This window comes from Micropterus dolomieu, linkage group LG12 (genome assembly GCF_021292245.1).
Source record: "Micropterus dolomieu isolate WLL.071019.BEF.003 ecotype Adirondacks linkage group LG12, ASM2129224v1, whole genome shotgun sequence".
NCBI lineage: Eukaryota > Metazoa > Chordata > Actinopteri > Centrarchiformes > Centrarchidae > Micropterus > Micropterus dolomieu.
This window is the reverse complement of record NC_060161.1, coordinates 36,296,427-36,309,196: the sequence shown is the minus strand read 5'-3', so window position 1 is coordinate 36,309,196 and position 12,770 is coordinate 36,296,427. Positions and strand designations below refer to the sequence as shown.

Here is a 12,770-nt window from a genome sequence, read left to right as displayed (position 1 = left end):
ACTTTCAAGTTAAAACAACTTAACCAAATTAATACTACTTTCCATTTCAAGTTAAGTGATTTAATTTCCAAATTTGTTTCAGTTTATATGTATAAAGGTCCTTGTAGACAGACCATGAACAGCACTGCTGCGCTACTATCTTCAACGGCTTGCAACGTGGCAGGGCAGTTTGTAGCTCCCGTGCACACATCAACCAAAGTTCAAAATAGCTGCAGATAGCACCTCCTTTTTGAAAGGGCCATTGTCAGGAACCCTTTTCACCGGGGTCACTATTCCTGTTTACCACAGAAGTTTCTATATTCTGGTTGGAATTTGATGTATGATTTTGGATTTCTGTTATTCAGCCACTCACCTGTGAGTGTGCTCCCTTTTGGTTATATTAAAACCCTTCGTTGAACTATACCTGCTCCGCTCTGTGTCCTGCGTTTGGGTCCTCCAACCTGCCTCCACACCACGATTGTGACATTTGGAATAAATCACAATCAAAACCCAGATATCGCACTCAAGTCTTGCACATGTCGGACTGAGATTGTATGTCGCATTGTATTTATAACTCAGAAATAGCTATAACTAACTAATAGCTAATGGAGTTAAGCTAAATACTAGGTGCAGAGTTATTGTTATAAGTTTTCATTATTCAGGAGGTTTCTACAAGGTCACAGTGGGTCTCCTCCTCTTCAAAACAAATGGACCAGCTGATTGATAATAGGTAATAAAGCACGTTTAATATCTCATTCCTCTGACACTCAGATGCAAGACGTGAGTGCTGCGTGCTGATCTGCTGCTGCTGCTCAGTTTAGGTGCTTGTTTTGTTTTCAGTTTAGTTTTTTTTCCCTTCAGTGTCTCCTCTCAATAAACAGACCTGATGCCTCACCTAAAAAAGACTGCACAGCTTTTGTACTGAAAGATGGCGTACTCACAAAATTTGAAAAGTACATATGCACAGAAATATCCACATGTATAAAATCAGGCGTACGCCAGGTCCTGTACCCCTTTCCTTTATACATCTCAGTCAATGTAAAATTGAGCGTACATGCACAAGCCTCCTGTAAATTACTGTGTAAATGACCAGAAAGGTCCAAATAACAACAGCCAATCCTGCTGCAAAACACATGAAAAAGAGAAACTTCACTGAGTGCGAGATTGAGGTGCTGATCACTGAAGTAGAGGTGTCAATGTTGAAAGCAAGTATTTAAAACATTGATGAGAGGACAAAGAGGGTCTATCCTTCTGGGCGAAAGAAGAGAATATAACTCAGTGAGAGTGACGTTTTGAGAACAGCAGTCAGGTAAACTTGTGTTCTCTCCTCTCAAAGCAGTGCAGCTGCAGTGAATCTCTCTCTAGTCTCTCTGTCCTGCTAACACAGCTAACTCAGTCTGTTTTGGTCTTGGTTGCTTGCCAGATTGTGACTGAACAATATTAGAGTGAAATACAAATATTTATTACTTTTGATAAATGCAAACGGCAATGATGTTTATAAACTGCAGCATGAAAAAGATAACCACGTCGCACGTGAACATGGGTTTATACAAGCGTGCACAAAATTAAACCGGGCATTTGAGGAGAAGGGTGGTGCTACAGCCTGCAGCTGGACTTTATTGCATTCAAGCAGCAACATTAGTGCGACCAGTCCAGACAGCACATGGATATGATGGCACTCCTCATAGGCACACATCATTTTAAAAGAAGACAGTGATTATCTGTCTCTCAGTGAAGATTTAGTTACAACTCTGGACTAATGCAAAATGGAAAGCAGTGGATTCACATTGACTATTAAAATGTGGACTAGCAGGGCATACTGATCAATATGCACATCTCTCAGTAAACAATAAACATCACATACTCAGTCAAGTCATTTTATAAAGAGTTTTTTCCTTGAAATTTCTGAAAACGTTAAAGGAAACCTGGGAGCCAGTTTGAATGGGGCTGAAGCAGCTGATAACATTAACATCATCATGCAAGAATTGATATTTATAATTTACAGGGGCTATACTGAAGTTTGTCAGTAGAGCAGATGCTGGATCATAAGCCAGTTGATCCAAATCCAGTACTAACATAGACCCAGTCCTGACGTCTATAAGCCAACGTGATATCATGGAATGGTGTATAAATAGCGCAGCACTTTTAAGGACATTCTGGCGTGCTATGTCAACACATTTTAAGGTTTTCGTGTGTCATTTCACGCTGTTCAAGCAACACAAAGGAGGTTAACCTGTCGACACACATATTTAATTAATGATGGTTAGGGTTAGCAATACAGTACATCGGAGGGGGGATGTCAATGCTAGCATCTTTAGCTAGCTAGCTACCTAGTTAGCAACGATGTAGCATGGTAACTTATATAACATAATGTAACATAGTAGCTAATGTAGCTAACGTTGGCAACGATGTAAAATGCTAAATTACGTAACATAACGTAACGTAAATAAAAACCTAAAGCTAATGTTGTGTAATTCTTGTTTCACTTGGGAACCGAACGCCGGTCTCTTGGGTCTGGGCCCAACTTACTATTCCCCTAACCACCCCTCCACCACCTTAGTGCCGGACTTTCATGGCTATTTATATCCCACACATTCTGATTTTACCTGAGACAGTAGGCGTGAAATGGCATGCAAAATGCAAAAACTGCATTGGAATACCACGCTAAATTACTTAAGAAATCGCTTGGTATTTTTATCTTTTGGTGTTACCAGGCTGCTTTAGCAGGTCACACAGACCCAGCTGAAATACTGGCAGCCTCAGCCATTACGAGTACAGCCAGAGATGTAGAGCCAGCATCAGTCTAATCAGACTTTTTGATGACTGAGTTAGTGCACAGAGGTCCAATCAAACCAGCACTGGATTTTTCTAGAAGTTTACATTCAGGCTTATTACAGAGAGAGGATTATAGTGAGATTACTGCAGTGACAGGTGAGACTGTGCAACAATGGTAAATTGTAAACAAGGCTCACAAGTCAGGTAGGAGGGCCACAGAGCAGATTTTTCCAACGCGTTCTCATCTCAGTGCGACATAACTGATGCTTTCAGACAGCGTGACAAAGTATAATACCCCGGTGGAAATGTACACAAAAAGTACCTTGAAAAGTAGATCCAAGGACTAAGTGCTTAAGCAAACAAACACCAAACACACACACACACAGACACAGACACACACACACACAACAAAATAGCTACCTCTGCCTCGTCTGATTGGCTGCCGTTGGTGATGTGATATTCTGATGTCACTGTATGTGATGTCCTCTGTGATGTCATTTTCTACAACTTCTTCTTCAGCAGCTGGAGTGAAACAACATGAACAGCAATATAATTTATGTTAAACTGAAATCAACGGACATTTAAATGAAGAAAACTGATTGGAATTGTAGTTGAAATGTGTAACTTATTACTCATGACTTTATAAATGTAAAATACATCTTGAAATGTTAACACGTGTACGGTACACACATCCAAATAACTTCCACTACTGGATCAAAAAAAAAAAAAACACAATCTGAAGGCAAAAGTCTCAATGAAGATCTGCTCACTGTACTGAGAGCACCATGCAAATGTTATTTAACAGAGGAACATTTGGATCAAACATCTTCATTCAAGAGTAAAAATGCTCTGAAATTTGTTGTTAGTGAATCTTTTGACTTTAACATGCAGCTCAACAGACATGAATGTAAATAGAAAAACATGCAGTCACAACTAACTGAACTGCACTACATGGGTGTTAACATGTTAAATAAACTGTTCTGAAAAAGTGTGAAATCCAGAAGTCTGTGTCTAACCTGTATGTTTCCCCCAAACACACCATATTAACAGTAGAACCAGTAGAACCAGTAGAACCAGCAGAACACAGGACAGTGGAACAGACCACAGCATCACAGAGGGAGGAGGAGGAGCTGGTGATGAAGAAAGACAGGTGGACGTAGGAGGACGTGTAGTGGTGGGTTTCCCTAAAATGAACAGAAAATAATTATCAAAATGATAAAATAACAGTGACTCATTTAACGGTTTGTTTCTCCTCTTGGTTTTTACATTCAGTGCGGTGCAGTTAGTTAAATTTCACTGTAACCGTTTACCCAGGGGAGAGTTGCTCATTAGGTGATGCACCGCCAAGCAGGGAAAGGCGGGGTATTTTTCTCACACTTTCTCCCACACTGTTAGTTAGCTTTGACTGTTTTTGACAGACAGTTTGTCTCTGAAGATCGCTGTCCAATCAGCGTCAAGTCGTGCTTCATGGAGTCCATGGACTCTTGGTGCGATTTCAGTCTGGTTGTAATTCGCCCAGTTCTATTTCCTATAGGCTTTGCCATCTAAGGCTATTGCTATTGGGTTTACCCCTTCCGCATGCCTGCGCAGCACTGAGAATTTTAGTCTACGCCCACCCACAGCGTGGGCCTCTCCTACATCCACACCTTGTATATATAAAAAATATATAAAATTAATCATTTGTTTATTTTTCACAAGGCAATAAATCCTTTCAATTCTTTTGTTGTTATTGGAATACATAACACTTCTTCTTCTTCTTCACACTAAACTGTGGCATTGGGCTGCACACTGTTAAAAAATAAATGTGAAAAAACGCAAATATTCCGGCAGCTGGGAAACCAGAAAAATACCGTAAAATAAAAATACGGTAATATTCCATAATGACAAGTCTGTAACTTTAATTTTACATAAAATCTTGTGCAATTTTTGGAGCTTTTATTGTTTTATTAAGAACATATAAACCTGTAAAAACAATTAAATTACCTTTAAATATAGTTGAACACTGCTATAATACAAATCAGGCTTAAAATTTATAGTAGAGTGCTGTTTTTAATTGAGTTTTATTATATAATTTCACATAAACATCTTGTTAATGTAATCAATATATATTGTATAAAAGAATGATACAACACCCGCAAATACTAGATTTTCCTTTAATAAAAACATCAAAATAGTGTTCTAAAACTGGTAATCAGCTGTATTGGACCTTGCTTTGTGCACTTGTGCGCAGTCATGTTGGAACAGGAAGGGACCATTGCCAAACTGTTTCCACAAAGCTGGGAGCATGAAATTGTCCTAAATGTTTTGGTATGCTGAAGCATTAACAGTTCCTTTCACTGGAACTAAGGGGCCACGCCCAACCCCTGAAAAACACCACCACACCAAACTTTACACACTTGGCACAATGCAGTCAGGCCAGTACCATTCTCTTGGCAACCGCCAAACCCAGACTTATCCATCAGATTGCCAGACAGAGAAGCGTGATTCGTCACTCCAGAGAACACGTCTCCACTGCACTAGTGTTTAGTGGCGGCGTACTTTTCACCATGTATCCGACGCTTTGCATTGCACTTGGTGATGTAAAGCTTGGATGCAGCTGCTCGGCCATGGAAACCCATTCCATGAAGCTCTCTACACACTGTTCTAGAGCTAATCTGAAGGCCACACGATGTTTGGAGGTCTGTAGCTCTTGACTCTGAAGTTGGCAGCTTCTGCAGATGCGCTGACCCCGCTGGGATTTTATGTGGCCTACCACTTCAAGGCTGAGTTTCTGTTGTTCCAAATCACTTCCACTTAGTTATAATACCACTAACAGTTGACCTTGGAATATTTAGTAGTAAGGAAATTTCACAAATGGACTTATTGCACAGATACCAAGCTTGAATTTACTGAGCTCCTGATAGCGACCCATTCTTTCACAAATGTTTGTAGAAGCAGTCCACATGCCTAGGTGCTTGATTTTATACACCTGTGGCCATGGAAGTGATTGGAACATCTGAATTCAATGATTCGGAAGGGGTGTCCCAATACTTTTGGAAGTGGTTATCTGCATTTTTGCAGCCATGTAGCCACCAGACTTGAATTCTTCCCCAATTCTGTGGAGAGGACTATGGACTAACACATTTCCAGAATTTGGTCACCATACCAATTATTAGGGGAAACTTACGTAATGTCTTGCAGACCTTGGATAGATATACTGTTGATTTTGTTTGCCGTTGTTTATGTTTTCCAATTGAGCTAAGAACCCAAGTGGTTTCTTTAGGTCATCCAAAGGTGTTGTTGTGCAAAGTCAGTCAAATCTGAAAATGTACTTTTGGCTTGCATACCAAAAACTTGCAAACAAATGGATTCATTTGGACTGCCAAGAAAAACTTCTAGGCTTTTTGTACACCAACTTAATTTAGAAATGTTGGACTTCCCCAACTCTCGTGCACACAGTTGTGCACTGCCTTGCAAGGCCAGGTTGACCTAATTCAGCAATCAGCTGTAGCACTCCTGGGGCAGAACTAGAGGACAGAAAAGGAACAAGGATGCACAGCACATGGAAACACATACAGCCGTAACAACATTTACTAGATACAAAAACTGGCTTTAGAAAGTCCTAATATATCATATTGAAACCAGAGAAGAAGTCTTTGGATTGTGCATTAAATTCACTGTATGTAAAACCACCATTTCCCCTCTCTGCCTTTCATGTCTCTGTACAGTCCTATGAAAGCAGAATTCCAGCATTTTAAGAAATACTTTCCAGTTACTTTACATTCAGATTGTACTTTAATCTTGGAGCTGTGTCTAACAGTATCCAAAATATTCTTTATGTTGACCCAATTAGGTTTCTAATGAATAGATCTGAAAATGTCGTCAATAAGGTGTGGCTTATTTGTTGTGAGCATGAAACTGAATAAATGGTCTATAAATAGTATCAGATGTGGGAATTTGTATTGTGGTGGTACTTTAAAAGGTCTGTGGGTTGGTGATCACGTAATGGATAAGACACACACCTTTGGTGTGAGAGACCCGGGTTCAATCCCTCACTGTGACCCATCCATGTGCGACCTCGATTGTAAGTCGCTTTTAGATAAAAGCGTCAGCTAAATGAATAAATGTAAATATCTGAGTTTGCTTAAATTAAGTAAATTTAAGGAAGTCTGAAACTGTCCTAAATAACCCTAGTACAAGGGTTGTAACATTACTCAAAATGGGTTTCTGGTCTCTATTATAGAATAAATGGATATATGTAAAATGTAATAATGTGAACATGTGGTAATTTTTAATTATGAAAAACAGGATTTAAATGTGTTTACTTTAGGTTTTGATAATACACCTATAGCTAAGATTCTTCAATCAAGTATCTGTAAAATGGCATCAAAATTAATTTTTCTTCACAAACCCAAAATTTTACAGGAAGTTTTCTTTTTTAACCCCATTAAAAGGTTTAAGGCTTTCTGTAATTTTACCACTTTGGGGCAGTTATATACTATGTTAATCTAACTTGTAATTTAAGAATTATAATAAAAGTCAAAAGCTGTGAAATTACAGTAATTATGGCTGTTTTCAATGATCAAAACTGTGTTTCGACAGTTTAACAATACTTGTAGACACTATATACTGATTAAAATAACATTTATTCAATGTTTTTATTTTCCAAATATCCATAATTAAAGGATATATTTGTCAATTAACAAGAAAATCTATGTCAAGTTACAGAACAAATGTTTTTTGTTACGGTTAACTATTACTAATTGCACCAAGTTTAAGTAATGTTTTTACAGTATTAAACGTATTTTTAACAGTTTTTTCTTTTTAATAATAATAATAATAATAATAATAATAATAATAATATGGGAAATTCCTGAATGTATTGTAACAGTTAATTTACGTCAAAAAAACCAATATTTTCATTAAAATAACAGAAATGTTATGGTTAATCACAACTACAGGTTTCTCATGTTATTTTACATTAGACACGTAAATCCACAGTTTTTTTAGCAATTTTTTGATATTTTCATGTATTTCAAAAATACAGGAAAAAAAACTGTGAAATAAAAAGGACTAAAACTTTAAAATTACAGATTTTTTTACAGTGCATTTGCGCACGCACACACACACACACACACACACACACACACACACACACACACACACACAATTACTGATGGTGACATGGACTTAGTTTCACATTTGAGCGAGGGCTGTCTGTATTATATAAGGATCTATCAGCATACAACAAACTAACAGAGTAGAGAGTTATCAGATGAGGAGCCGACCATCAACTTTAAGGCACTTTTTTCATGGAGTGGTCAGTTTTGAGACTTTGGTCTATTTTGCTTCCATGTCTTCTTTTACTCTAATGGAAATAAAACTTCAAGAATAAACATTTAGATGATGTTGGTTTTAAGCCTAAAACCCTTGGCCTATTTACATCTGTAGATTTATTCTATATGAACCAAAACAAGCTAATCTGCATATTTACACAGCACATCTCAGAGGAAAATACTCTTGATGTAAGTCATTAACTGGGGAAGTTCTGTGGTGATATGCTTTAGTTATTTTCTTTGTCAAATGTGTGCAAATTGCCGCATTTTAATTAGTTAGCACCTAATCTGCATATCAATGTGGCGATTGTGATGACGTTATTAGACACAAATGTTACTGTGTTCATCTGTAGTGTCTCCATCAGTACATTAGGTTGTAAGGCCATGAGATGTTGCCTTAGCTAAACTTCAGCTAACTTATTAAATTATCTCAGTTCATGAGTCATGTGTTAGCAAGACATAGGCCTATATTATCTTTAGTTTAATTAGCGGTAAACTGGAGGCACTGGTAGTTTAGTCTTTTGTTCATCACCACTAACCTCCACACAAACCAAGAAAAACACTGCTGTCCATATCTGGGTTTTTTTTTTTAAATGCCGTTTTTTAACCTTGAGCCCCTGCCCACCAAAATGTCTGCACGTCCCTGGCAAAGCCAATACGAAATAGAACGGTGGTTACGTACTGTAACCCAGATTCTATGAGTATCGGCGCAGCCGTCTAAGTTGAACGCTTCACTGGACCTTGCTTCTCAGTGCTGAAGAAAAGGCATTTGGGAGCCGAAGGATGGGTCTCACCATTGTGTATATATATATAAGTTGCGGACATAGGAGAGACTAAAATTCTCAGCGCGCAGGTGCACGGAAGGGGTAAACCCAATAGCGATAGCCTTAGAGGGCTGCGCCTATACTCATAGAATCCAGGTAACAGTACGTAACCCCCGATCTCTCACATAGACTTTCATGTAAAGGCAGTTTTTTTTGAGCTGCGGCTGCTGCAATGCATTCTCTATGGGTTCTGGGAGGGCTCGCACTAACGTGTTTACGTCATGCGCCCACAAGGAGCTACGCTTCTGCCGCCTGAAAACGACTCGGCAGTCCTCCAGCTTGTTGCTCTCACTACAACCAGCTGCTGTACAAAACGTACGTTCAGGCTGAAAATTCAACCGTGGTGTCGGGAGATGCAGTAAGACACAGTATAAATAATACATGTAATTGTTAAGCTATGAGGAGAGGAAAAGTCCGCTAGCCACTAGGCAAAGTTATGCTCCGTAATAACTCCGTGTCATGCTTATGTTAAATGTGATTGTTATTAAGCCAGGTTTTATATGTGGAGTTGGAGTCAATTTAAAGTTTGCTGCACTCAACCATTAAAAAATTATTTGATGTGTTGTTTTTTTCTTTTATTGCCAGAAACCGAAGAAGAAATTGGAGGTAGCATGATGTGGCCACCACTGGCATCTTGTCAGAGGAGGGTAAAAAGAAAAAGAAGGAGAAGTAGGAAAGTAACAGAAAATAAACCACAAACAATAGAATATACCTTTTATATTTCCCCCTACACGCCTTGTTGTTTAAGTGTAAATAAATAGGAACAATGGGAGAACAGCACATAGCTCATTGTTGCTGTGTGATTATAGAGTTCAGGAGCAACAGTGCCTACTTTAATACAGCCCACACCTCTATATAAGCTACAGTATATAAAAATACTGAGTATCAACAGGATTTTTTACAACTCTCTGCTTACCTTATTAGTCTCGTGTAGTGTGAAAATGAAAAACTGTAAATAATTTTATTCATTGCACATCATCAGCACAGTGCCACTGTGCTTTATTCTGGATTTGTTATTCCTAAATAAAAGGTTTGTCACAGCTAAATCAGATGATTGTGACAGTCATTCTTTTTTTCATTAACGCCAAGTTAAAAAGTAGTTGCCTTTACATCCATAGGGCTAAAGATCTGTTTATCTTAACTGAGGACTACTCATTCATTGTAGATATTGACAATGAACTTCAGAATGTAGCTGTTCAAAAATACAAAGACAAATCCATGTCTTATAGCAGACTTAGACCATTGAACTGGTCAGCTTAGCCATCTTTGCAACAATTGCCCCCCCTGAGAGATGAAGGAATGAGGAAGTTAAGTTTACCTGCACATGTTCACATGTTACATGTTTAAAGGTAGAGGTGCAGTGTCATACTAACAGAAAGACACACAGAAGTGAATTCATAACTTCTGTCCAGTTTAGAAAACAAAACAAGGTCAGTTTAAGAATTATCTTTGAGCTCCTCACCTGTGACAGAGATCCAGCTGGATGGAGACTCTCCACGACCGCTGATGTCACACTTGTAGAGGCCTTCATCCGACTTGTTAACATGGTGGATGGTCATGTGACCTGTAGGCTCAGTCCTGATGAGGGAGCCATCTTTATAGAAACCAGCTGGGAAGTTGGAGGGAGGGGTCTTTGTTTTACAGTGCAGAGTGACATCATGTCCCTCCATCACAGGGAGGACAGGACTCTGCAGGATCACTGGTCCACCTCAACACAGAGACAAACTACAGCATTTCATCATTTACACACAGCTTCATCAACACTAACTCCACAGTCTGATCTTACCAGTGACAGTGATGTTGATGGTGGTACTGGTTGCTCCCTCTCTGGACTCACACCAGTAAACTCCACTGTCCAATGGGTCGATGGAGCTGATGTTACAGGAAGAACCAGCTGATCTTCCCCAGTTGTCACACTGAGTCCTGGTTTCTCTGGTTGTGTTCCTCCTCAGCGTCCATCCAGCAGAGCTGTCGTCCTCCTCACAGCTCAGAGAGACAGACTCTCCTTCAAACAGCTGAGAGCTGCTGGGACTCACAGTCAGAGAGGCTGGAGGGGATTTATTGGATTTTTACTGTAATTCATTATTAATTATATAATTATTTAATAACCAGACAGGTGTCACAGTAAAAACTCGATGTCTAAGCCTTGCGATTAACAAGTCATTTGTTGAGTAAAGGTTTCTGAACTTGTTGCCAAATTGATGCTGAACGTTAAAGCGTATTTTGATTTCTATTATATTTCATATTTTTCTGAGTCACTTCCTTACAATGTTGATTATTCACATAGTTTGCCAAATGTTTTTTGCCGGATAGCTTAATTTTGTGCTCAAAGTTGCAAAAATTGCTTAGTTGTTAAAACGGGGTGGTGACGTATAGGAATGGAGACCCAGTTCCAGAATTTCTCAAAACCTGAAAATCAATAAGGTTCGAGCTTATCGATACTGCTATTGAGACTTGTGGGTCCTATGATGTAACGTTATGTCTTGTGCGTCAAATCTGATTTAATTTGAAACACAGTGGATAAGAAAATCATCAGGCTGCAGTCTCTGCCTGCTCTCTGTGGGCTCCTAAACACACACAGTGGCAGCAGAGCGAAAGGCTGTGGTGTAATATGGTGAGGGTTAATTTAGCTCCAAACTACTAAGACAATACTTTATCAATACACCTGTCTGTAAGGTACTGTTAAACATGTAGAAATGGTTAATGAAATCATCTCTGTCCTCAGTATCTCATCCTGTATGTTTTATACAAGCACAGCTAACGCTAGCTTGTTATTAGCCAAATGTTAAAAACAAGCTAAATAGAAAGCTGTCTGTCTGGAGCACAGACTGGTCTGTAGTCTTAAAAACTCAGATGCTGGCTGAGACAAACCAGCCGCACCTGCTGCGAGAGACGAGGAGGGACTGATACAGACTGATGTTATTCTTTCTAAACGTCACTCACTACTTGAGATGTCAGATAAAGTTACTGAGTACCTTTGATGTGACATCTCTAGATTCAAAAGAGTTTGCAAGGATGAAGATTGTGGTAGAAAATATCCTTCCAGAGGATGCCACGGAGTGATTTAAGTTTCAGATCCTCACAGATCACCTTAAGTGCGAAGTGCGAAGAGGCCTCACTTGTGGCAGATTCCTACAGCAACTTCAGGCAGCCTTACACAGACACAATGCTGCCCTCACCAAGATGTACGGGCAGCCACATAAGCTGGCTGTGCAGCACATTGCAGAGGTAATGGATGGTCGGAACCTCCAGCCAACAGCTGCAGTAAGATAGAGAAGGGAAAGGCCTACTGTGCATACGGCGACAACAGTAACCACTATCTAAACAGCTGTGCCAACTTCAAGCAGCTGAACAGAGAGCAGAAGGTGTTGTGGATCAGAAGCAACAACAGGTGCTGGCGTTGTGGCCATTGCCATCAAGCAGCGAAGTGCACACTGAAGGTCACCTGTAAGACATGCAATAGAAAACACCTGCTTGTGCTGCATGAGGTGAATAATAATAATAATAATCCTTATTTGTAGAGCACTTTTCAAAAACAAGTTACAAAGTGCTTTAACAAGTGTAAAGAATAATACAAAAAAAAGATAAGAGCATGAAAATTTAATATAAAATTAGTAAAATACAATAAAATAAAAGGGATAAAATAAAGTCAAATAAGATCGGGAAAGGCTCTCCTATAAAAGTATGTTTTAAGAAGGGACTTAAAAGAGTTCACTGACTCAGCCGACCTGATTTCCTCGGGCAGGCTGTTCCAGAGCCTCGGGGCCCTGACAGAAAACGCTCTGTCCCCTTTAGTTTTCAGTCGAGACTCTGGAACAGACAACAGACCTCTGCCCGAGGATCTCAAGGTACGTGCTGGTGCGTATGGGACTAAAAG

At 39.3% G+C, this 12,770-nt stretch overlaps 1 protein-coding gene across 1 annotated transcript in view; it reads right to left on the bottom strand.

Annotated features, from left to right (window-relative positions):
- Positions 1-12,770, bottom strand: part of LOC123979965 (high affinity immunoglobulin gamma Fc receptor I-like) — a 24,231-nt gene that overhangs the window by 3,013 nt on the left and 8,448 nt on the right. The window contains exons 2-5 of the mRNA XM_046064076.1: positions 10,680-10,940; positions 10,356-10,601; positions 3,771-3,938; positions 3,175-3,276 (exon numbers count right to left, since the gene is read on the bottom strand). Coding sequence (XP_045920032.1) covers positions 3,175-3,276; positions 3,771-3,938; positions 10,356-10,601; positions 10,680-10,940 — 777 coding nt within the window. The remainder of the gene's footprint in view (positions 1-3,174; positions 3,277-3,770; positions 3,939-10,355; positions 10,602-10,679; positions 10,941-12,770) is intronic.